This window comes from Aythya marila (genome assembly GCF_965140915.1).
Source record: "Aythya marila genome assembly, chromosome: 13".
Lineage (NCBI taxonomy): Eukaryota > Metazoa > Chordata > Aves > Anseriformes > Anatidae > Aythya > Aythya marila.
Genome location: NC_139054.1, coordinates 16,559,739 through 16,585,040, shown reverse-complemented (window position 1 = coordinate 16,585,040; position 25,302 = coordinate 16,559,739). Strand labels below are relative to the sequence as shown.

Genomic DNA, 25,302 nt, shown 5'->3' with positions numbered 1-25,302 from the left:
TAGGAAACCACAACCCCCTTCCTTTTTAAACTGGTTTTATTCTACACAATTTTTTTTGAACAACATTCATAAAACAGTCATTACAAAAATGTGCTAATATGGGTTTGTTTTGTGTGTTTTTTTTTTTGTTTTGTTTGTTTTGTTTTGTTTTGTTTTGTTTTTTGGTTCATTTTTATGTTGTTTTTGTATACCAATGATCAGAAATTCACATTTTAAAAGGACAGCCATACTGTTAAGACACACATTCAAATACTTTACTTCCAGATACAATATTTTTAGGGGAATATAAATCGCTTACAAGGAGCAGATGTCAAAAGAAGAAGAAGAAAAAAAAAGAAAAATTTCAGTTCTACCAGTTTCTTCACCTACATCTTACAAGCTCCTACGAGGCCAGTTCTGCAAGGTGCGGCTTCTCCACCCTTTCCAGCAGCGACTTTAAATACCCATATTTAAACCCAAAATGGGGCCCTAACCACCAACGGCTCCAGGCCTGATTTCTGCACTGAATTAAGTGCCTGCTTTCAGCCGCAGCCCCCTCTGGTTCATTAACTAAATGGAAATTCAAGCCTCCACCCCAGCGCTCTCACGTGGAGTCAGCTCAGACATCCACCCATCCAAAAGCAAATATTTGGCTCCATTTGGTTTTCGTGCCGCTGGATTTCAGGGAATTAGGAGGGTTACTTGCCCCCAAAAGTCATCTCTCCTGCTGTGATTGGTGAAAGGCTGGGAAAGCCCAGGTCTGGAGAAGTGTCGTGTCCTGTTCGGAAACGTGGATGCCAAAAACCCAGTGCCACCCGCGCGGTGTGCTGGAAATCCCAAACGTCATCCTACCGACGCCACCCAGAAACGTGCTCTGGTAAACAAATCATCTCACACGCCGTGACTAAAAATGTACAAAAAAAAAAAAAAAAAAAAAAAAAAAAAAGAAAAGAAAAAAGAACAAGAAAAAAAGCTTCGTTCCTTACTAAAATGGACTCTAAGCCTAGCTGCTAATGATGCGCCTAAGAGCCACGCTCCTCTTGGCAGCCGGAGCTGGAAGGTGCAGTGAGGAGGAGATTTTGGGAAGGATGTTCGGGAAAGAGGAGGCACTCAGGAGAGGCACGGCCTCCCATGAGGAGGCCCGGGTGCTGCAGGCAGGACATAACCAGCTGCACAAATCTTCTTCAAACACTAGGTTCAGAGGTGAGCTTGTTTTCCAAGCACTGATTCGGGTGCTGCAGGCAAAGCTGGGAGCCACAGGGCCACATCACCGTCGGGTCAGACACCAAGGCCATGTCCTACAGGTCGCTTTTGCCAAAATGTGCCCCTGGTGAAGGTGGCTGTGGCAGCAGGGATGGGTTTTGCTCTCCTGGGGAGGGTGAGGATGGGGATGGGGGCACCTGAAGCACAGCGAGTCCTTGAAGTGGTAAGGGCATTGCAACATTTGCAGGGAAAACAAAAAAAAAAAAGGCAGTAATAAACCACAAAAGTGGTTGTGCAGGGGGAGAATGTGAAAGCACAGTGATAACCCTGGCGTGGCCAGGAGCAAAGTCCACTGTGCTTCCCGGCCAGCAAACCCACGGGCAGTGCCTCTGCGGGAGGGAGCTGGCTGGGTGCTGAGGGCCCCACTGGGCACATGGTGCTCCTGGGGGGCGAAGGGCGGCTGGGATTGAAAAGAAAATGCCCCAGAAAGCTGCCCAAAAGGGCAGGGGGCTGGCAAGTGAGCTGGGGCTTTCTGGCATGTTCCTCATTTCCAACAGCCAGCTGACAAGAAGTGAATGGTGCCAGTGTGAGAATTACCAAAGCCGAAATAACTGAGGTAACCCCTGGACAAAGATGCTGGGCATGGATGTGCACGAAAGCTGGGGCAGCAGAAGCGAGAAATGGAGGGATGGTGGTGCTGGATCTGTCCTCCCAGCTCTGCTTTGCACTTGTGGCTTCTGTGTGACCGCCCAGAGCCAGGCTGGAAGCCACCTGAGATGCCATGGGAGCATCCGTCCCAGCCGGAGCAAGAGGAGTTAAACCCAGAGTCTCACCCGGCCGTAAAAAAAAAAAAAAAAAAAAAAAAAAAAAAAAGACAACAACTCTTTAAAAGACAACAACTCTTTCGAACACCCCGAAGCTAAAGATTTAGGAAGGCAGCCCCAGCCAGCCCCTGCGCCGTGCTGCCGGGGCACGTCCCGCGCTTGATGTGCACTTACATAAGGTGCGCGGTCGCCCGCAGCGCCAAGCGTGCCGCCGCCTCTGTCGGCAGGAGAAACTTGGGTTTTTTCATTAGAAAAAATGAGTACAAGGTCTTTTTTTCTTTTTTTTTTTTTGCTATGCAACTCTGCCTTCCTGCTTGGCCTCCTGTGCCCACCTCCCAGTGACCGCTCCAACCTTCGCCCTTCCAGCCATGCACGCGGGCAGAGCATGGGGTGAGCCTTGCATCGCCTTTCCTGTGGCAGAGGTTGGCGTTCTGTTGGCCAAGGGCTTGTGTTGACCAAGAGCATGACCTTGGCCAGACAACAACGATGCCAGCAGTTTTGGGAGGCTATTAAGGGGCTTTGGTCCGTGATGTGGGCTGTGCTCCTTCCACCAAACCTGGGCAGCCCATGAACGCACCTCTAAGTGCCCTCAGTGATAAGAGGCTCCTCTGGGGGAAAACAAACAAATAAACAAACAAACAACATGGAAATTTTGGGGGTGTCAAGTGAGGCAGGGCTCTGTAGGCACCTCTGCCCCTCCTGGCTGCTGGCTGATCCAGCGGTGCAGCACCAAGCCCCCATGGCCCCAAGCGCAGGCTCCTCCCAGGGCAGAGACCTTTGTGGGCAGGCTGAGGGTTTAGGGCAGGTGGAAATCAGCAAAATGTGGGGATTTAAGCTGTTAAATCGCTTTATGAGCTCGAGAGGTTTTACAGCCACAGAGTTGGCTGTGAAACCATTCACCCAGTGGGTGCAGTCACCGGGGGCTCTGCCTAGCAGCATGGGCATGGGCTAGGTTTGGGGCAGCGCTGCTTCTCCTATGGCTGGGCTGCAGAAGATATTTCTTTCATTTAACCCCCCCCATAAGCCGTCCTCATAGGGCACTAAGGTCAAAAATACAATTTGAAGAGCTTCATCGGCTTCAGCTGTGACTGCTGACCCCCAGGCTTGCACAAGGAGCCGCAAGGCAGTGGCTGCCTTCCTCCAGCCGCCTGCAGAGGAGCATCGGGGGACCCAGGGACCCAAGGCTGCTGGGTGCCACGGGCACCTTGGATCCTGCTGGCACACGTATGTGGGCTTCCTAAAATATGGGCAGGACAGCAGAGATGTGGCAGGGATGCCCTGTGGGAAAGAACAGGTAGGAGACGTCCTGGGAATGCGTGCTGAAGAAAGGGCAGGTTGAACAGACACCTCACAACACACCAGTATATTCTCCAGCTCGTACAGGGACAGAAGTAACAGAAGCACAGACCACAAGACCTTACAATGCATTAGCCAGCACAGATTAAAAAAACAGAAGGGTCAGAGGGGCATGCGGGGTGCGGAGCTATGTACAAGGCTCTCGTTTCTAACAGTGGGTGATGGGGAGGAAAATCTGACACAGCCGGGATGGAAGCAGCCTTCGGTCCTTGCTCTCACCCGAGTTAATTCTGGCCCTGCGTGCCTCCATCTCTCCATCTAGCCCGAGGGTTTTGCTGCTTGGACTGCCCGGATGGCCCAGACCTCAGGCACCAGATACAGGAGTGGAGGCGAGAGGTGCCCAAGGCACCGACGGGTCTCCTCCTGTGATTTTAAGGCAGATTTTGCAGGATGTTCCTGTCCCCGTGAGCGCACACAGCCACAGCTCTCGGGGAGGGCGGTGGAAAAGGAGGAGAGAAAAAGCTGAAAGCGGGGCTCGCTGGCCATTAGTCTGGTTTTGTGTTCCTCCTCTGGAGCTGCTGGCTCTGGCACAGCCTCTGGACCTGGCGCACCAAAGGGGGAGGGGAGGGGATGGGTCTCTGGAAGGGGCAACAAGCTCCGGCTGTGGCCTGCTTTAAAAAGACGTTTATTAGCTGTAAACCTCTGTTGTGACGTATAGAAAACTGGGAAAGGAGCGGGAGGTCGATCAAGTTTGAATCCTGGTGAGAGTTTTCCTTAGAAAAAATGGTTAGAGGAAAAAAAAAAAATAAAGGCGACTTTGAAATCAAAACTGTCCCAAGAAAAAGCGTTTCTGCTAGTTAAACGCCTTCAACTAGAAGAGCTTTTTCTTTTTCCTTTACAAACGTAGTGCATCTGCAATCACTGAGAATTACAGTCTGGCTAGAAAAGGGCCTGTGCTTGGGCTTGTGGAGGATGCTGGTGGCGATCGCGCGTGCCGGCGCGTCAGATGTGTGCTTCGGAGGCAGGGCAGCCCGGCAGCAGCTCGCCGTTCACCACCGCCTCGGGGGCCAGCATCTTGTCCTTGCCGGAATCCAGGCGCTGCTTCTGCAGCATCCTCTGGTGGACCAGCGGGACGACGGAGAGCACCAAGCCGCCGACGATGGGGGGCACTCCGGCGAAGTAAAAGGCCGCGTGGTAATTCCCGAAATAATCATTGAAGTATCCTGGGGGAGAAGCATAACAGCCGTTATCCGTCTTATTTTGGCAGGACAGGACAAAGTCAGACGCATGCAAACAGTCCTGGATGCAAGCTGAGCAGGCACCCTTGGAGAATAACACATTGCTATTTATTGGCACTGGAAAAAATCCTTCCGATGCAGGATGCGGGATGCAGGATGCCCTGCGCAGCCCACAATAGACTTTTTCCATTGCTTAAGAAATTCCCTAAATTCTTTTCCCTGCTCTCCTGGCCATGAGTCATTTCTGGCCAGTTTTTATCTCGGCTTCCGACAGCAATCAGTTAATGTGGTCGCTCTGCTCTTGCTGACCCCTGCTTTCATCAGAATGGGGAAAAGCACTGAGATACTGCAGGCTGTAGCCAGCGAGTTCAAAAGCTCTTACACCAAAACATCCCCACGGGCAAAAACAGCCACAAACATCTGCTCCCTCCCAACAGCTGGGCCCAGGTCCAGCCTGGCGGTGATACCAACCTGCTATCGGCGTGCCCGCGGTCATGGGCACGGCCATCAGCCCCATCAGGTACCCGATGGCCTGGGACGCCTGCATGGGCCCCACCAGCTCAAAGGCGATGGGGGCCATGATGGTGGTGAAGAAGCCGTCGCAGAGGCCAAGGAAGAGGCAGATGACGATGACGCCCTCGAACCCTCGGCACTGCGGGACCATCATGCACATGATGCCGAACAGCATGAAGGATGCCACCTGGGGAGACAAAAGTGGGCACGGCGTTGGGGGACAGGATGAGTGGGGAAGGGGGGCAGGAAGCCACTCTGCACCATCCCGACGGTCACTTAAGGCTGTCTCCTCCGGGCAGGAGGAGGGAAGGCTCCCGGGCACGTAGCACAAAGACTTCAGATGGGGCAAGTCCTAACCCTTGTGTTTCTGAGATCCTCAGCTCTGCAGTCTTGAATAGGAGCAGTGAAACCAGAGCCACCTGATCACTCTACAAGACCCAGGGAGAGAGGATCCACCAAATGCTTCACTAGAAGGAGCGACAAGCCCATGGCATTGAAGACGAGGCCACCCAAGGGCAGACAAGTGTCTTTGCCCAGTGCCAGCACTGGGCCCATCTCCCTGCCCCATGCCAGGGTGGCTTCTGAAGGCTACTTCAGAAGTCCTCCCGTCCTCTGGGCTCCCATCCAAGATGGCCAGACCCAGATTTTGCATTTCTTGTGCTATGAGCTGCAAGGGTGTTAGCTAATGGTCTGTAAATGATAGGCGATCTGGGGCTGATGGTTCCTAGTGGTGTTAATGATGATGTGGCGATGTTATCCCCAGCTGCAGTGGCCACAACGTACCTGCAGGTAAATCTTCTTCAGCCCCGGAATGCAGTCACCAATGCGGCCTGAAACCAAGCGCCCCAGCCCGGACATGGCTCCGAGGCAAACGGGGAGAATCCAGTCCTTTTTGGTTTCTTTAAATTCCTTCTCCACATATTTGACCTGGGATGGACAGAAGGACATAAAGATGTGAATCCTCCGTTAATTCATCTCAGCAATGGGCAGGACTTTGCCTGCACCAATTTCTTGGTTGCGAGGCCTTTGGTGGCTCTGTCCCCGCTGCTTCCCTGCTCCTGCCCATCTCCACCTTCCCACCACCTCCTCACCCATTCTAAAAAGCAAAGGCTCTTACCAGGTGCATGTAGGGCACAAAATACCCCAGGACGGCCGTAGCGATCCCAAAGGCCCAAATCCGATAGGTCTTTCTCCGGAAAACCCTCAAGTTGAAGTACTTGCGCATCTGGGACCAGCACTGCTGCCGCAGGCTCCGGCTGCCCAGCTTCTCCTGCCCATCGTGCTGAGAGTCACAAGAAGGCGGCAGGATGGGCCGGTACGTCATGGACAGGAATATCTGGATGAGCATTAAGGCACTGAGGACTTGGAAAGTGTGCGCCAGCCCGATGGCCTTCCCCACCATCTTCAGGAAGAAGGGCAGCGGCACGGAGATGAGGCAGCTGCTGCCGGCCACGATGCCGTTGGCCAAGCCAAGGCGGCGCTTGAAGTAGTGGCCGAGGATGACCAGCGAGGGCTGGAAGGCGAAGGAGCTGCCGCAGCCGAAGAGGATGCCATAGGTGAAGTAACGGACCTCCAGAGACCTGGTGGGAAGAAGACATCAAGGTGGTCACGGCACAGGGATGGAAGGAAGCCGTGCCACCCCCTGCAAGCCCTTGAGTCAAGACCGAGGGCTCGCATGCCACCGGCGCTGCACGGACAGGCTGGCCTTGAGGAGCTTATTCCCCAGCCAAAGCGAGGATTATCCTCGTTGCACAGCTGGCACATTAAAACCTCCGGGAGAATGAAGTCTGGCTGGGGAGTGCTTTCTGCACAGAGGAGAAGGCAGCAGCCAACCTGCCTGCCTCGGGAAGCTGACCTGACTTGAATGTTTTTTTAAAGTACTCCGAGCAAGATTTTCTAAGGTAGGCAGGGGGTTATTTTTAGCTACAAATCCTTTTTTTTTTTTTTTTTTTTTTTTTTCCACTGAAACAACTAATTGAAAACATTCTGCACCCAGTGTTTCAAAGCAGAAGGCACCAACCCTGGTTATTAGGCACTTAGGGAGGGAACATCACGTTTCTGCCCAGGCTCCAGGCTCCTTAATTATGTTCTTCTTCTTTAAGCTCTTCTGGGAGCTTCAATTAGGCAGTTAATAGATCTCATTTGTACCTTACGGAGGTGGCTGTGCTTGAGCAGGGAGCAACGTAGCTGCTCTGCAGAGCAGGTGGTAAGTCTGAGAGCCTTTGGAAGCAGCCGCCTCCCAGGGGCCAGCCTGGTTTTCCCAAGAGAAGCAGCAAAGAAAGGAGCCCAAAGTCAGGCAGTGGCTGCACCCCTGAGTTCCCATCAGCTTCTGGCCAGATGGAGGATTTGCTCTCATCCCTGTGCAATACATTCGGCTGCAAAAGTCTGCCATGGGAGGAGGGTGTGAGGGAGAGGTTTGGGCAAGTGATGCTGTGTGAAGGGGGTCTTCACTCTGACACCCAGGGCTGCTCATGAGAAATACAGCGTGCTGCTCCTGGAGCAAGCAAAAAGACAGCAGCCCGGATCTAACAGAGCGGTTCAAAATTGAGCAAATGTTTACAAGCACATCATTTCTTCCATGACAAGCTCGTCTCCATAGCTGGCCAAGCAGAACGGGGAACATGAAAGCTGTACCCAGCGGCTCAAAGACAAATGGCTGTCATGAAAGGCAATTTCCAGCTACTCCAGGGCAAAGCCACATCAGAAAACCCATCCCCGGAGCCAGGCAGGCAGCTGGGCTGCCTCCGACCTCCCACGCACCAGCCCTGGCCACCTCAGCTGGGTCACACCAGCTTTGGTGCTGCAGCTAAGCTGATGTGTTGGATAAGTGGAGACAAATGCCGCCGGTCCCATCTGCTCACTGTTGATGCTGAGACACCCCTGCATGGCTGTGCCAAAGCCAGGCTCCTTCCAGCCTTGCTTCTCATCCTGGATGTCCCACCCTGCTTGCTGGGAATGGCCCTGGATGTCCCAGCTGCTCTCCGGTGGGAACGGCAGCACCATCACCCTTGGACAAAGAGGTCTCCTGTGGGTAACGAGGTCTCCTGGGATGTCTCCCATGGATAACGAGGTCTCCTTGGAAGAGTTCTCCCATGGATAACCAGGTCTCCAGGGATGAGGTCTCCCATGGATAATGAGGTTGCCTTGGAAGAGGAGGTCTCCCATGGGTAATGATGTCTTCTAGGACTATGTCTCCCATGGATAACAAGGTCCCCATGGGTAATGAGCTCTGCTGGGAGGAGGAGACCTCCCTCCAGCAGCTGCCCCTCACTGGCACTCACCAAGAAAGGTGAACCCAGCAAGATTTCTTCCCTCCCGAGGCGCAGCGGCTCTGGGGTGGCTCAAGCTGGCCCTTCATCCTCAGCCCAACAGCAGATGTACCCACAACACCCAGCCCCACGCCCCAGAGAGTCCCCAGATTTACAGGGATGTGTCCCCGCTGTCCTGCCCCTTCCCAGGGTGGCAGGGACCCCAGGCGTCCCCTATGCCCAGAGCAAGGGCACCAAGCAGGGCACAAAGGAGCCGGCGTCCCAGGGTGGGAGCAGAGAGCAGGCGGCACGCCCTCTGTGAAACTAGCCTGTTTTTGCTTTGAAAACCACTTCTTGGAGCATTTTAATTAAAACAACATTGATCTGAGCTGAATTCAAACCCACGGAAACATTTTTATTCGGACAAGCTGGGGCAAACGATGCTCTGGGGGATGCCTCACGGTGCCTTTGAGGCTCCATGTAAAAAGCCACGTGTAAAGGACACCGGGGGTGACCTCGTTTTGCTCTCCTGAAGATGCAAATGTGTCGGGTTGGAAAGACCATCACATCGCATCAGGTAGACCTGCCATCAAAATGCACATCAGCGAGCGCCTGCCTGGGAACATTCACGGCGAGCCCCTCGTTCGGGTAAAGCTCTTTCTATCTCATGCCAGGAGAGCTTGAAACCACAAAATCTGCCCCAAATGGCAGCAGCTAGGGGGGCTGGTGAGGAAAAGGAGCTGGGAAGGGGCTGCCTTACTTGGTGAAGGAGCTGGAGAGGAGCCCGATGAAGGCGATGGCAGCTCCCAAGGCAGCCGTGGTCCTGCAGCCGATCCGGTCGGTGAAGATGCTCACGATGGGAGAGCAGAAGAAAATCATGCCCATGGCCAAGGAGCCGACCCATGCTAGGGAGAGAGAAGAAAGCTGAGGGCTATGCATTGAATGAGGAGGAGGAGGAAAAAAAACAGGGCACGGAGCCCATCGGTGTCCAGCTTTGGGCCATTCGGATTTGAGGTCCTGGGTCACGGCCAGGCGTCGCGGCTACCCGGCACCACTCCTCAGCATTTCCCAACCTCCCCCCGAGCGTGCCGGGAGGCCTCCCACCTCCTTAGCGGGGTTTTCCCACCCCTCCCTGTCCCACCAGCAACAAGATGTACCCAAACACAGCAGGCAAGGCATGTCAATTAAAGGGCGGTTTTATATACAGAGCAAACGAGCAGCTGGTGATGCTGGCGTTATGGGAACCGGGTGTCAACAAGAAATGAAAAGCAGAGACGTGGCGGAGGAAGAAGGAGGGCAGAGCAGGCTGGCACAGGGGGCCCACGTCTTCCAAAAGCTGCTGGAGGTGTGTGGGTCGTGCCAGGTTACGTCCCCTCCCTCCCCTGGTCGGACCCAGGAGATCCCTTCCAGGAGATCCCTACCCTCCTCCGGGGAAAATCTCCGTCTGTCTGCTTTAAGAAGATTTTATTATTCACAGATTATTTCAGCCCTGCCCTCCACCTTCTCTCTTTAATGGTTTCTGTGAGTGTTTTTGGGAGGAAAGGCAGGCTTTCAAGAAAAGCAATGTGGTGAGGAAAAAATCTCAGCCTGCCTGCGCCGAGGAGGAGCACAGGGAGCATCCCGCACCCACGACGTGTTCCCTGCTGCTTTACGCCTTTTATTTTCCTTGCACCTCCACCGAGAGCTCTGCAAACCCTCTCAGCACACAACAACAGCCATGAGATCTCTGGAAAATGGCTGGGTCCCTATTAAAAGAGCCCCTCCCCGCACAAGAGGCCCCCCAAGCTCAGCCTTTCAAGGGGACCACACAGAGAAGCCCTCTCCAGCCTGGGAAGAGCCGACCCTTCCGAACTAATTGCAGGGCTCTCCAGGACCCAATTTACTCAAAACACACACAAAAAAAGAAAAGCTGAGGCCGGGCAGGAGCCCTGCTGCAGCGGGGGAGAGGGGCGGGAGGGCGGCCAAGATGGGAAGGGCTCGTTAACGTGGATAATGCGCTTCCCGAAATGTTCCTTCGGCTGCAGCCAAGGCAGTAAAACGCGAGATGGCCCCGTCATGTTTGAAGTTTGTTATTTTTGGAAATTGCTTTAAGAAACACGGAAATAAAAGCATAAAGCGAGTATTAAAATTTAAAGGGGCCAGATTCAGATCTTAATAACCCCCGAGATTTACATGCAAATAAGCAGGATCAATCTCTGGCCCAAAACACGCGCACTCACCTGCGGAGATCAAAGCGAGCCCGGGCGAGAGGCTCAGCACCGGGCGCGGAACAGCCTCCACGGATTTGTGTTCGTGAAAGGAGATAGCACTCAATTAAACCCGGTAAACAAAACAGATCCCCATGGCAAATTGCTCTACCTTTAGAGAAAGGGCTTACCACAAGCAATGAATAAAAATAGGTTTTGGTAATAACAGCGAGTTAAAATTAGCAAGAACAATAGCCCGGCTTCCAGAGGAGGCTGCAGCCCCCCCGGCACAGCCAGCCCGCAGCAAGGCCGTGGCCTCGGCACCCCGGCAGGGGCAGCGGGGCTCGGTGGGGCTCCCCCTGTGCTACCAGACTGGGGCTTCTTGGTGGCACCAACCCCTTTTTGGCCCTGATCGGGAGGAACTCTACGGCTACAGCAGATCCTGAAAGAAATTACGGAGCGAGTCCAGCTCGGGATGGGGCTGGGATCCCCGTGATGTCAACATGAGCCTGATCAAGGCTTGGTGGAGGCTGGAGGTGCCGTGGCACGGACCTGCCTGCCACCAGCTGAAGGGGCTCTGAGGATGGTTGGGACACACAAAGAGCCCTCCGTGGGGCTGGTGGCCCGGTGCCACCTCCCTTTGCTGGAGCAGAGGTGGTCATGGCAGCAAGACGAGGGCAAGGACCCGAGACGTGGCTCCCGAATCCCCCCCCGGTGCTGAGCTCATTGTTCCAGCCTTCACAAAAACACCATTAACAACGGTGCCGCGCGGCACTTTCGGTCGAGTCTATTTGTTCCTTTAAAAACGCCTCTCCAGGGAGACGAGAGGAAGGGACGTCGCTGGCGGCCGTGCTTCCCCGCTGACCCACATACCGCAGGCTGGGGGGATCAAGGGCCAGGAGGTGACCTCAGATCCGGCGCTGGAGGAAGTGTCTTCCCTCGCTTCCCGCGGCTTCTCCCGCTCGGCCGGGGATGGGGACGGGGATGGGAATAGGGGTGGGTATGGGCATGGGATGGGATGGGCACAGGATGGGGATGGGGATGGGCATGGGATGGAGATGGGGATGGGATGGAGATGGGAAGGGGTGGAGATGGGGATGGGGATGGGGTAGCGATGGGATGGGATGGGATGGGATGGGATGGGGATGGGGTAGGGATGAGGTTGGGGATGAGGTTGGGGATGAGGTTGGGCATGGGGATGGGCATGGGGATGGGGACATGCTGCAGAGGGTCGCCTTTCCCAGGTGCTTGGTGTTTCTTGCAGGACAGATGGGGCTCCAAAGGTGATTCTGCTACCTCTCCCCACCTGCTCCGTGTCTCCAATAATTTCTCCGGTCGTGCTGGGCGGAGATGCTTGCTGGGCACAGCAAGGCAAGTGGAGCCCTGCTGGCACGGCAAAGCTCACCACGAGTCCTGAAAAGCCTTCACGGCCCCACCTGGCTCGCATTTTGGGTGGCCTGGGAGCTGCAAGCTCTCGCTGCACAGCTGACAAGTGCTGCCCTGAGCATCTGCAGCTGTTTGATCCCGCAGACCCAATCTGCGTCATCCTCGCATCCTCAAAGACGAGCCTGACACGCTCCCAGCGTCCAGCCTGGAGGGTTTGGATAAAGGCAGACATGAAGCGAGGGCTGAGGAGGCCACCACCATGGGAGGAAAGGAGGGATGCTGCGCTGAGGGGCAGCAAAGCAAAGCTGACGAGCTGCTGGGCTCCTCTGGGCACGAGGCGGTAGTGCAGTGGTGGCCCCACGTGCAGATAAAGCCAGATAAACTCATTAACGGTATAGCAAGCCCCGCTTGGTACCATACCAAAAGCTCCAGAACAAAGTCCTCCTTTATCGTGGTTTTTCTTTTTTCTTTTTTTTTTTTTTTTTTCCCTGGCTTCTCCCCCTCCCTCCTTCCATGTGCAACCCGCAAACAAGCTGTAACTCGGGATGCAGGGAATTGCTCGGCCCCACAGCAATGCCTTGTGCACGCCGCGCCGCATGCAGGGGACGTTTAAGCGAGGTCCCTGCCACCCCCCTGTCCTTGCCCCGGTGGCTGCTTCGATCTCCTGCGACCACAGAGTGACAGAGAGCAGCCCGTGCGAACAAAAGTCCCGGCATTGTGGCCGTGTTAAGTGGGGATGGAGGCAGAGCTGTGGTTTGGCTTGGCAAGAAGCAGGCGCAGAGGGTTTTGGGCTGGGGGTATCTCCTCAAAGTGTACCTCGCTTCTAGGAGCCGTGCCTCGTGCCGGCCCCGAGCCATAAAGCCAGCCCTGGCTGGTGCAAGCCTCGCTGCCTCCTCCCCAGCTGCAGCAGCAGCAGGACCCCGCGCTCCCCCCGGCACACGGATCCTTGTGAAACCCACCCAAAACCAACAAACAGCATGTGCTGCGCAGATGGGAACCGCCGTGTGCTCCTCTCGGCAGGCTGGGAAGGATTTTCTGCTCCGCGTCTCCTCCTGGCTTACAATTTTTGCGAGATGATTCACCTACCACACACTGAAGTCACCAAAAACCGTAGGAGCTACAGTTGTGACAATCCTGTCCCGACGAGGGGAGAGGGATGCCTGAGACCCTGCGGGACCCCACTGCCAGCAAAACCTCCCCCCCCCCGGGCCTCTCCGGCCCCTTCTGCCCAGCACTTTTATGAAAACCAGACTGGCTCCATTTTAATGGGCCGAAAATGCCCTCCTCCCGCACGCGGAGCCAATCTGTAATTAGCCTTTCATGTAGGACGATGTTTATTCCTAGCGGGGTTTGTCTTGGCACGCTCGCTCCCTCTGAAAGGCGCACACATTTCAGGACTCAAACCCTGCATTTCGTTCTCTATCTGCCTGTTAATACTCATTGTTCCCAAGCCCCTTTTCAAAGCGCACCCAAGAGGAGAAAGATCCTATTTTTTTCTGAAAAAAGCCCTCTCCAGCACCAGGCACACCAGCAGTGAGTGCAGCCACGCTCACACACACACACCGCTGCTGATGCGACCCCTCAGCGAGACCCAGGACGCCTTCCTCTCTGCTTCCCATCTTTTTATTTATGGATATAATTATTTATTCCTGACTTCGGTGCCCCTTAGATGTCCCCCCAAATCAACGCAGTGCAGGGAAGCGAGCCCCTGTGTTTATTTTGCAGCTCGTGCAGGGGGAAAGTGTGGTCCGGTGGCAGGGTTAGGGTCAGGATTTAGGGTTAGGGTTCAGGTTAGGGTCAGGGTTAGGGTTAGAGTCAGGGCCAGGCTGCTCAGCTCTCCCCAGCCCCCTGCACCCTGGCAGCTTGGGGTTTCCTCCAGGCCCCCGGCTCCTCACCACGTGTTTTTGGGGAAAAGGTCCGTGTTGCTGAGCTCAGACAAGTCCCAGAGCCAACGGCAATGATTAACTCCAGCCGGACGGCGCGGGTCAGCCGTGGCCCGGACACCAGCTGCTGCACGTCCGAAATTTTAAGCCTTTGGAAAAGCCGTGACCTGACCAAACTTCACCGGGCTGTGGTTAGGATTAACCTCTTCCTGCCCAAGGCCAGCCCCAGCCCGTGCAGCTGCTGTGCACGGGGACCATCCCCAGCGGGACCCCTCCACCTGTCCCCGTCCCACAGACGCATCCTCGCCTCCGAGCCCCCCGTGGCCACTCGGGGCTGGTGCCCGGCTCCTGGGGCACAAACTGGGAGGACAGGGGTGGCAGAGCTGCAGGAATGTGCCCACTGCTTCGCCTCCAGACCACGGTGACAGGAGGGCGTTTAGCGAGAGAGGCGGCCACCGGTCCAAGTCCTTCAGGGCTCTGAAACGCCGTGCGGCCGCGCTTCGTCCCCACGCACGCGATGTTTCCTTTGCACAGTTTGTTCCCTCAGAAATGACAGGGTTGGGAGAGGCCGGAGAACCACGCAACAACCCAGCAGGCTCCCAGCGGGTGGCGGGCAGAGGTCCCCGAGCCCCCGCCCCTGGTTTTACCCTGTGAGGGGTAAAAACAAGACTGGGACACCTGGGGCACAACCAGTCCTTGGTGCCCTGGGGACCCCCCTGGATCACGGCCGGTGGCCCACAGCTGTTCCATGCCTGGGAAATCTCCGTGCCCTTCCCGTGCCCCCAGCCAGCCCTGCCTGTGCCACGCTCGGGAATCCTCTGCCTCCCGCTGGGAGGATGGGCTGGAGGAAGGATGCTTTTTTCCAGACTGGAAGAGACAGAAAAGCTCTCCTCCCTGCCAGATTTCTCCTGAGCCATCTTCTGTTTCCCATTAACGGTGAGAAGAAACCCTCGGCTTCGGCCCCGCGCTCCTCCCAGTGCAGCTCCCAGGGGCGCTTGTCAACATCCCAGGAAAAAAGGCGAATTCAAACCAGCCGGGCAGAGAAAAACACCCTCCCTTTTTTCAAAGGGAAAACAAAGAGGCTGGGGAGAATAAATGGAGGCAAAACACTGGGCTTTGCACAGGCTCACAAAGATCTTTTTCCCCCCTGGTTGAGTGCTTGACAGCCTTCAACCCCCTGGAGAGCTGAGGGCAGCGATGGGACAGGAACAGCCCCAGCTTGGCATCAGCCCCCCTCCAAGGAAGAAGACTCCAAAAATCTTCTCCCAAAACACCCCTCCAATCTTCCCAGATGGAAGGAGACACCTCTCCATGTGTCCCCCCGGGGAGGGGGGGGAGGCTGATGAATAATTAAATGCCCCTTGCCCCCCTCCTCCAGCAGCTCTTGCCAAACCTCACCCCGCCGGCGATGCGCCCGCACCCCTCGACTTGCCGAGGCGATTTTCAGCTCCCGTCCTGCCTCCCAAAACACTTGCAGCCCCTCGGCTCGCCCTTGGTCCACAGCAATATCTGGTGCAGAAACACTGCTCCGGGCCCCCCCCGGCGGGGGCACCCACGCGCTGGGTGCCTCCTCCCTGCACGGAGCCGCCCTCCAGAGGAGAGCGCAGCCGAAATATTTCAGCTATGTTCCTCGTTTGCCTACACCCAGCGAGGCCCCGATTTGTCCGCCCAATAAACGACGATAGACGTGGCTGTAAATATGAAAGGGAAAGTCTAGGCGGCGGCAGCAGCTGCTGCGGGTGCTTTCCAAAGGCTCTCCCCCCCCTCCCCACCATGGCTTTTAGCTCGTTTTGCCCCTGAGCTTGGCTCGTGGTGAGATGAGGCTCAGAGAGCTCCCGGTGATGTGGGACAGCGCATGGTGATGCTGGCCACATTGGGGATCCTCCATCAGGTCTCTGCTATGGGGTTAATAGGTTAAAAGGTGGAGAGGTGTTAAGGGAAGGTGTTTGGGAACCATGTCCATGCTGTAAAACCACTGCTGGGTGGAAGATGTGGCCTTGGGGACGCGGCTTCCTCTGCCTGTGCCGGGCAGTTTCTGCTTTGTCCCCAGCGAGGCGATGCTGACGCCTCTGGCTTGTGCTCCTACAGCCCACTGCTGGGGAAAAAAATCCCCCGAACGACGCAAAGCTGGCGTGTTATTGCTAAACCACACAGCCAGAGGCCAAGAGGGGTAAAACTTCCCCGCGATTTTAATCTCCTGGAGTTTCCTGACATTAAAGCAGGCGTTTGAGAACACCTGGGTATCTCGGAGAAATACGACTGGGCTGCAATTACGCAAATCCGATAGCTGAAGGGAACCGAAGAGCAGCAATATATAGTGATTTTATGATTATTATTATTTTCAGCAAGGAACAGGTTATACCCCTTTGCCAATGGGGTGTTACTTTTGGCTGACCCGCTCTCCTCTGGAAGTTTTCCAGATGTGGGGACGCCTGCATCGAGGTGCAGATCCATACCCCTGTGCGTCCCGGCACACATCCCCACGGATATGGCCCTGCCCAGAGCAGGAACGGGGCCGAGGGGACGTGGGGACAGCCCGGGCAAGTCCAAGTGCCTCGGCAGCAAAGTGCCTCCAGCCGGGCGGAACGCGAGCGCGCCGGAGTGGCGTTTTGCTGCATCAAGGGCTTTTTTTTTTCAGTGGGAATAAATAACCGAGCAGGTCAATGAAGGGTTCCGGCAGGCACCGGGGAGGTTTTGGTCCTCCTCCAGTTAGGGTTCAAAAGCTGTAGATCCTACCTCTGCGCAGGAAAATGTCATTTTGGGGTTGGTGCAAGAAACAAAGAAGAAATTCTCCTATCCCAGCAGGTGGACGTGGGGCTGACAGTGGTGGCCAGCCATTAAGCAGCCACTCAGCTTCTTTTCCAGCCATTTATCTGCCACTTCTCCCACATAAATCACCCCTGCCCAACCCCAACCAAAGGGAAGAGCAAAGCCCAGTGGCTGCAGCTGCACAGAGCTGGTGCTCTCCAGGATTTGGGGGCAAGGAGGGACGATGCAGGGCACCGTGGGGCTTTCCCATCCCACTGATGAAAAGCTGGGAGCGGGGAGAGGCTCTGCTCACCTTGCCAAATCCACCCAGGCCACGGCGAGCCCAAGGAGAGTGCAATGGGATGGGTGATGGGGGCACCGGTGCTCGGGAGCCCCCCGAGCTGCTGCCGGTCCCACCGGGACGAGGGCTCGGGACCGGTCGGAGCGGCTGGGAGATTACAGGAGACATTTACAGAGCCGGGGAGAGCCTCCCCCTTCTGCCTGGATTGATGATGAGACCAATACCGGCAGCTTCTCGCTTAACCTGTTCGACCATCGGGGCCGAGCCAAAACTTTACTCATTCATAAGAAAATGTGCAAGGAGATTGACTCGTCACCAGCCCTGACGAATGGGGAAAACCACCAGCAGCCCACAGCTCGCACACCGGTGCCTTTCAAGCCCTCTATCAAGTTCCTGAATTGAAATGCTCCCAACAAAGCAGGGGAGGGAGCAATGCATGGCTGCCACACCCCTGCGAGCCGCCACCCCGGCACGGCCACCAGGAGGGAAAAGGATCCCCAAAATCCAGCCTGGGGCTAATCCTATCCAAGGTGCAGGCAGAGAGGGTTAATAGCCAACCGCAGGGTTCAGATCAGGACCCGAAGTGCCTCTACTCGCGGCTGTTTGCTTTACGGTTTGCTTGATGAACTGAAGCAGGGCAGAGTTTAATAGCTTAAAAAAAAAAAAAAAATCCACCGTGATTTTTTAGCTTTTGGCAATACGTGTAATTTTGTGCGATTCTCTCTTAATTAAGGCCCTCTCCCAAAACACAGCACGAAGCCAAGCAGCAGAGCTGGAAAACTGGGCTGCGAGAGGCAGGTCCCAGCGGATGGGCCGCGGCGCTGTCCCTTGTCCCCATGTGTTTCTGAATATCACCACATCACTCTTGGTGCAGAAGGAAGGATATAGGAGCAGATCTTCTGCTCTTGGTACCCAACACAAGCCTCAAAGACAGAAAATCTGTGGGCTGGGCAACGCAGCAGGCGATGCCCATCCTGGTGCAGGGGCATCCCCAAGCGCCGGGCCCCACCGAGTTAATTTTGAAAAAAATAAAAATAAAAAAATAAAAATCACACAACACAGCTGATATTTACCCCTCGGCAGCACCATATCTCGCTAGTGCTCCGCTAATATTACACGCTGCAATTAAACGATAAAGCTCTAATTGCCTTATCTGAGGGCGGCGAGGCAGTGCTGGCTGGTGCCGCGTGTGCGCAGCCGCAGCGCTGGCGGCATCCCTGGGGGGTGGCATCGCACCGGGCATCTTAAAGCCAGATAAAAGCCTCTTCTGAGCAGGGGGGCACAGCAAGGAGGGGCTGTGAACAGCCAGGGCACGGCACGTCTGGACATGGGGCTGGGACCGTGCATTTTGGCACACTTGGCTGCAGCAGCCAAATTGTGCCGCTTGGTTTAGAGGTGCCAAGCGCCAGCACCACGGCACGCAGAGAGAAGCAGCAGAAGCAAACCTTGGTGCTTCATCCCCGCCTTCATCCCCTCTGAAAGAGCCCTGCAGAGCCACACCATCCTTTCCCTAAAGGTCATCCCCATTTATTTAAGTTTCCAGGTTTGGTGTCACCCGAATCCTGACTTGCCATTTTTCACCCCTTTCCCCACTCGCTCCCGGCGCCCACCCAGACCCCATGAGCAGCCCCAAAAGCCAGCGGGGGCCCTGTGCCCACCTCGCGGGGCTGGGTGCTGCTGGGGCCCAGCCACAAGAAAGGCCGATGCAAATCGCATCGTTAGCATTCTTTCCGTTTTAATAACCCAAGGTGTTACCAGCAACAGTGTTGCTGATTTTTATCTCCGCAGCGCCCTTTTAAGAGCTCCAATTTGTTTTTCTTGGAGATCTCGTTTTGTTTTATTAAAGCTGACACCGAGAGGGAAAGGAGACATTCTGGGCCCAGAACAAAAATATCCCGTTTAAATACCACGTATTATTTTCTTGGAAACACTTCTCCTTTGACTTTAATTAAGCTCTCCCCGGGCTGGCGAGCTTGGCGTGCCTGGCTTTACAACCAGCTTAATCCCTGGGCAGCCCCCCACCCCCTAGAGCTCCCTGCTTCCATTGTTTACATAAACCTCAAGAAATAAACGTGTTTTTGCTAAAATACACGGATTAATAGCTGGCTCGAGGTCAAGGACGCCTTGACGTGGCCTCTTCGCCACCGGCCCACCCGTGGAGCAAGCGCGCAGCCCTGGACGCCCCGCTGCCTCCTCACTCGTGGCTCTGCCGTAGCCAAAAAAGCAGCTTTTCTGGCTTTGGGATTTTTTTGGGGGGGGTTCTAGGAAGGGATGGGGAGAGCTCTGCCTGGTGCCAGGCCACGATAAAGGGCGGACGGTGCCCAAGTGCGACGTGTTGCTGCCGGGCTCATGCAAGCGGCGATTGCAAAGCAAAAGTGTTCCCGAGTTGGGAAATCCCAGGAGGGAGCTTGTCCGGGCACCGTGGCGTGCAAGCCCATTAGGTAATTACCGTCAATCTTTAATCACGGGCGGTTTTCTCTGCCGGACCTGAGGCTGGGGGTGCAGCGGGAGCTGCCGATACGTTCGGTTTGCTCCAGCATCATTCAGCCAGCCCCAGCGCCCGCTCGCCGCAGCCCCGCCGAGGGTTTATGGAAACCCGCCCGCCCAAACGCCCGGCAAGTACCAACATCCCCCCGGGAGGGAAGGATTTCACCTCCCTTCCACGTGCAGGAGCTGCCGGCACGGAGATTAAGGCCAAGAGCCTGAAATAAAAGCTTTGTTTTGGTGCCCAGCACGACACGTCCAGAAAATTACAAAAAAAAAAAAAAAAAAAAAGGGAGGGGATTTTGGGGACGCTGCTTGCTGGGGGCCATGTGCCTCATCCCCAGGTGACCACGGGGGTGCCCTGGCTGGGGTCCCCTTGCAGCGCTGCACCAGGCAAACCCCAGCAAGTCGGCCCATGCAAGGCTGCCGGCCCTGGGTGATGCTGTCCCCAGCAGGTCTCTGGGAAAGGAGGAAACAACCCCTCCGAGCTGCTACATCCAAACCCAGAGCCAAAACGAAACAGAAAGAGGGGAGAAACGGGGTCCCGTGACACCAAGGCGTGCTGTTGCCATCCCTTGCGACCTGCTCCGCTGTGGGTTTGCAGACCCAATGTCCCAGGGCAGCGTTTCCCAAAGCCCCAGGCACCATCCCCATCTTGAGGTGAGGTGTCCACGCTGGGACACGGTGCCAGGAGCTGCTCTGATGGCCACCAGAGCATCACGGCACCATCCTCTGCTGCTCCCATGCCCGCCCGGGTGGCTGCTGCCCAAAACGAGCCCCGTCGGGGTAAAACTCTCACCCAAACACAACCACGACCTGATGGTGTCCTGCAAAGGGAGGGCGCACGGTGAGGCTCCACCCCTAAATCACGCGTGGGGGGGTCTTTGGGTTAAACCCCCAAAAACCCAGAGGCCTGTCGACGAGCCAGCCTGCTCCGCGGGGAGCTGCTGCCCGCGGTCCGTGCCCGGCAGCCGGCAGGACCAGTTGTGCGAGGCGCCGGGGGAAGAAGAAGCGATCCCGAAGCGCTCGCACACAAAAAGCGTGTTGCAGCAATGCCGGGCGCACGTCACGGGCGTTTTGCAACCGCCCCGACTGCCTTTGGGGTGGATGCACGGAAATAGCCCGGCGTGAACCGAGCTGCTGCCGCGGTGCCGCTGCCCGCCGGCGATGCCCAGCCCAGCACATGCCCCGCTGGGCAGGGACGGGTGCCAAGAGCAGCATCGCCTTCCCCGGGAGCGGGGAGCGATCAATCCTTCGAGGAAGAGGAGGAGAAAAGAGCAGCAAGCAGCGAATGCCGCGGTGGGGGCAGCTCGGCTGCAGGTGTTGCAGCAGCACGTGGCTGCCGGAGCACTCAGCTCTGAGAGAAACCCCTCTGGGCACGCTGGTTCCTGGGGGACGCCGCTTTGGGAGCCCCCCCTATGGGGTCGTGGTGAGACCCTGTGCCCCCCAGCACCCACCCCGGCCCTGCGCATCGCCTCCTCCCCGGCCGTCTGACACTCGAGCCGCTGACATTAGCCGAGCACCCGCTTTGGCAGAGCTCCCGAGGAGTCACCCGGAGGAGACGAAAAAAAAAAAAAAAAAAAAAAAAAAAGCAAAAGGTTACCCGGCGCCTGGTGCTGACGGATCCCAATCCCCTGAAACAAACAGCCCCGGGTGCTGCGGCTCCCTCTGGGATTAGCTCCCCGTTAGCTGCTGCCCCCCGTGCCCCCGCAGGAATTTCCCCTTGGCTGGTGCAGGTCACAAAACCAGCCTCCAGGCGCTCCCCCGGCACAGCCGGGTGCAAATCCAGGCTCACCCTTCGTCCCAAGCACCCTGAGGTGCCCAGGAGGGGTCCGGCAGCCCTCGTTTCATCCCCACCAGCTCTGGTGCTCTCCTTCGCACCAAGTGGGGGGGCCAGGAGCACCTCTCCTACCGGGGTGCTCAGGCTGGGGAAAAAGGGGGCTCGATGGGGTCTTATCATTGTCCCTGAGTTACAGAAGCACAACAGGGACTGGAGAACTCCCTCGGCTGGCTGCTGGAGGATGAGGGTGAGGTTTGGAGACCTGGGTGAGGTTTGGAGGCCACGGGTGAGGTCTGGAGACTCAGGAAGCCCCCAGCATGTTCTGGGTGTGTGTGTGGCAAGTGACAGCCGCCAACAGTTAATAATAAAAGTGCCAAATTGTGCAGATTTGGGTAAGGAGGCAACGGCCCAAATGCCATCTTCAGGAGCCCTCCCAGGAGCCAGCACCCATCACGGGTCTCAGACGCATCTCCCAGTGTGTAAGCACGGGTAAGGCTGCCGGCCCCGACCCCAAAGCCCAGAGCAAACACCTGGGGAAGATGCCTTTTGCAGCAGCGGGCTAAATAAAGTGCACTTCGGTGGCGGCCGCTCCCATCCAGCCTCCTCCAGGCTGCGGAGCACTGCTAAAATTAATTAGGACCGCTTCCAAGAGCTACCTCCTGTGATTTACTCTCCCCGGGGTTTCCCTCGTGGAGGCGGCTCCAGCAGCACTCACTGGCCCTGGGGCTCCTCGAGCCCCAGAGGAGGCTGTGCTGGTTCCTCCTCCCGCTCCCTCCTTATTTCAGCTTTATTTTGTCACGAAACGAGCTCACGCCTTCTCACCGAGCCTCCTCGCTCCACTACAGCTTCAAACCAGCCCCTTCCAGCCGGGCTCGCCCCCCCTGGGGACACAAAACGGGGCGTCCCCCAAGCAATTCCCCGTGAAACCGGTTGGGAAGCCGGGTAACGAAGATGACACCCGGCCAAACCTGGCTGGCATCGGCGAGACCGAGGAGCCGAGGGCTCCGGCAGCCTCCGCTCCCTGGCTGGGGCCGGGCTAAAGGGGGGGAAAGCTGCTCCCCCCGTCCCCACGCACGCACGGGCAGGAGGAGGAGGCTGCAGGACGCACAGCCGCACGCGCAGGGGCTGCGGCCGAGCCCGAGCAGCTCCTCCGAGCGCCCGCAGCTCCCATTTTGAGCAATCGGAGCACGAAAGATTAAGCAAAAAGGGGAGTTAATCTGTAGCTCGGGTATTGACACGACGCGGAGGAGGGGAGAAGAAGGAGATCAATGAAAACGTTAGCGGGGAAAAAATATAAACCCGCGTGATCCCATCTCAGGTGCCTGACCCCAAAATTAGCGGGGGGAAAAAAATATATAAATCAGTGTAATCCTCTCCAGACCCCAAAGCTGCCTTGGTGCCTTCAGTGCCCGGGCTGGGGCCAGCGAGCACCACAGGGCACCCAGCAAAAGCCCTCAGACATCACCCAGCACCTCTCCGCAGAGGAGAACGGGCTTTTTCCTGGCTCGTGTGCAAGGTTGTTGTTGTGTTGTTTTTCAATCCCAGGGTCAGCGAGCCCTCTGCCTCCCCCCAAAAGGAAAACAAAGCCGAAAGCACAGAGTGTGCCTTGCAAAAGTCCCGGCTGGGGCTTCACGCTGCGAAGGGGCACGGCGGTGGTCGCGGCCGCTGCGTGTTTACAGACACCTCGCGGTTATACTCCTTCAAACAAAGCAGCGTATGCATTCAATGCATTGTTGGGAGAGGGTTTGTTTTCACAGCCTGACCCGAAATCTGAACTCCGTGGATCCTGCGTCTCTCAAGATCAAACGCGAGAAAACGTGACCAATGCAAACAAGGAATAAACCTTGATAATTATAGCCGTGCGCTGGGGCGGCTATTGTTTGGTTCAGACTAGTACCCGCTTCAGCATAAACATAACCCTATTTTTAAAGGGATGCTGGCTGGCCTGCGGCGGGGCTCTCCCTGAGCTCCCTCTTGGGCACAAACCCACCTGCTCGGGAGCAGAGAGGGGCTCTGGGGACGCAGCCCCCGGGGGCTGAAGGACAAAGCGAGGCGCTCGGGGCCGTGCTGGGTGTCGGGGTGGGATGGGGCCGGCAGGTCCCCATCACGTCCCCCAGTTCTGCAGGGGACAAAGGGGGACCCCTGGAGCTCGGCCACCGCTTCCAGCCATCGGGAGCAGATGGATGCTGGGGAACAGACAGACAGACAGACAGACAGCACCGGTCTTTTCAGGAAGGCCGTATCACTTCAGAGCTTGGAAAGGAGCTACAACACTTTTCCTGATTATGTTTGCACGCAAACGACCGCCGCGGGGAAATTATGCAACCCTGTGCAGGGAGGGACAGCGGCGGGGGGAGGAAGGGCTCGGGGGGCCCTGCTCCGTGCCCCCCAGCCCCCACGGACCCCCCAGCCCCGCGGATTTACCCCAAAACCCGCGGCACGACAAGGTGGGACCCGCCGGCCCTGCGCAGACCCCGCCGCACCGAGGTTATCAGCGGCCTCTTCGTTAGGCGCCCAGACCTGAATGCATATTCGTCACCCAGGCAATTTAATTACCGAGCCTGGGTTCACCTCGCACGCCCACACGCCTTTCTTTTTCGAGGCCTCCGTGCGGTCATAGCCATAAATAAATAGATCTCGGGAGCAGGAGGCAGATGCTGTCTCCTCCGAACCCCGTCTTGGGCATGCAGCTGTGAAACCACCAGAACTCGCAGTATTTCATTTCTTTTGTTCCAACTTCTGTAGCTCTCTGCCTCAGGCTCTCCAGATAGGATCACGGGGAGCAGGAAACAGCGCGCTGCGCGATGAGCTTCCCGGGGATGGCACGCACAAGGCGCAGGCACACACACACACACACACACACACACACGGACATCAATCACGGTAATTACAATCGTCCACACGTTCCCAGCTCCCTGCCACACCGCCGCTGCCCGTCGTCTCTCTGGTAACAGCACCACGGGGTTAATTCTGCATCCCTGGGGTTAATCCTGCATCCCCGGGTGCAGCCCAGCATTGCTTTCCTCCTTGTGTGCCCAAGGCTGGGGTCACCGGTGCGCGGGGTGGCTTGGGCAACGGTGGTGCCCAAAATTCAACTTTGAGCCCCTTGACATCCCCTGGATAGCCCTAGCCTCATCCAGAGCGATGGCAAAACCACGGGCACTTGTCCCTACCCAGCAAGCTGGGCCACGGTGCCCACCACGGGGACGGAGGTGACCTGCTCCTGGAGGATGCCGAGCCCCGGGACAAGGCAGGCGCCCCTCGGGGACCCCTGGCCTGCCGCCCTGCAGCCAGGGTCTCTCTGCCAACTCCACTCGAGCAGCAGAGACATCAAAATGAGACACATCCCCGTGCACAGCGGTAACACGAGCTGGTTTCTGGTCCCACCAAAAGGCACCGTTTGGGGACGAGGCCCCGTGGCAGCGCTTCGGGACCCGCACACAGCGGGTGGCCGCGGCTTCGAGGAAGCGTGGCTGCCGGGCAGATGCTCTCCCACCCCGATCCCGATCCCGGAGATAGGGCAGGCAGGCAGCCCAGAAAACCCACACCGAGGAGCAAGAGGCAAACCCAACAAGCGGGTGGCCGGCACACACCGCCTGCTCCTCACCCCAAAACGTGGGGCGGGCGGGCGGGACGGGGTGCGGGCACGCTTTTCGGATGAATTACTTTTAATTGAGTACGTAGTAGCTTAGAAACACATGACAGTGCCGGAGATAAATATAGCAAGGAGGGCAGGGATGGCGGGGGCAGGGAGCAAGCACAGTTCAATGCCTCCAGCCGAGGCTCCGGGGGGGGCCGGGATGGGAAAGGGGTCGGGCAGGGGGTCGGGCAGGGGGTCCCGTACCTGTTTTAAACTCCAGCGCGGGGTCGTTCTCGCCCTCGCCCAGGTCGCTCTGCAGCATGGTGTAGATGATCCCGAAGGAGTTGTGGATGCCGAAGATGGAGCCGTTGCACCAAGCGGCGGCGAAGACCACGACCCAGCCGAAGCCTCCCTCGGGGGGCTGGAAGGGCGCGGCGGCCCCGCTCCCGGCCCCGGCCCCGTTCCCGTTCCCGTTCCCATTCCCGGTCCTATTCCCGGTCCCGGTCCCGGTCCCGGTCCCGGTCCCGTTCCCTTCCCCGGTCCCGGTCCCGCTGCCGGTGCCGTTCCCGGTGCCGGTGCCCGGTTCCCCCTCTCCGCCCGCCGCCCCTCGCTGCGCCATCGCGGCCGCGCTCCGGCCGCCGCCCGCCGCCCGC

The 25,302-nt window shown here is 57.1% G+C and overlaps 1 protein-coding gene across 1 annotated transcript; it reads right to left on the bottom strand.

Moving 5' to 3' along the window:
- SLC16A2 (solute carrier family 16 member 2) lies at positions 1–25,302 on the bottom strand. Its single transcript, XM_082770768.1, has 6 exons — positions 24,914–25,302; positions 9,062–9,206; positions 6,171–6,633; positions 5,837–5,980; positions 5,012–5,240; positions 1–4,525 (listed from the first exon to the last, which is right to left on the bottom strand). The coding sequence occupies exons 1-6, from the start codon at positions 25,266–25,268 to the stop codon at positions 4,305–4,307; spliced, it is 1,557 nt and encodes a 518-aa protein (XP_082626894.1). The 5' UTR covers positions 25,269–25,302; the 3' UTR covers positions 1–4,304.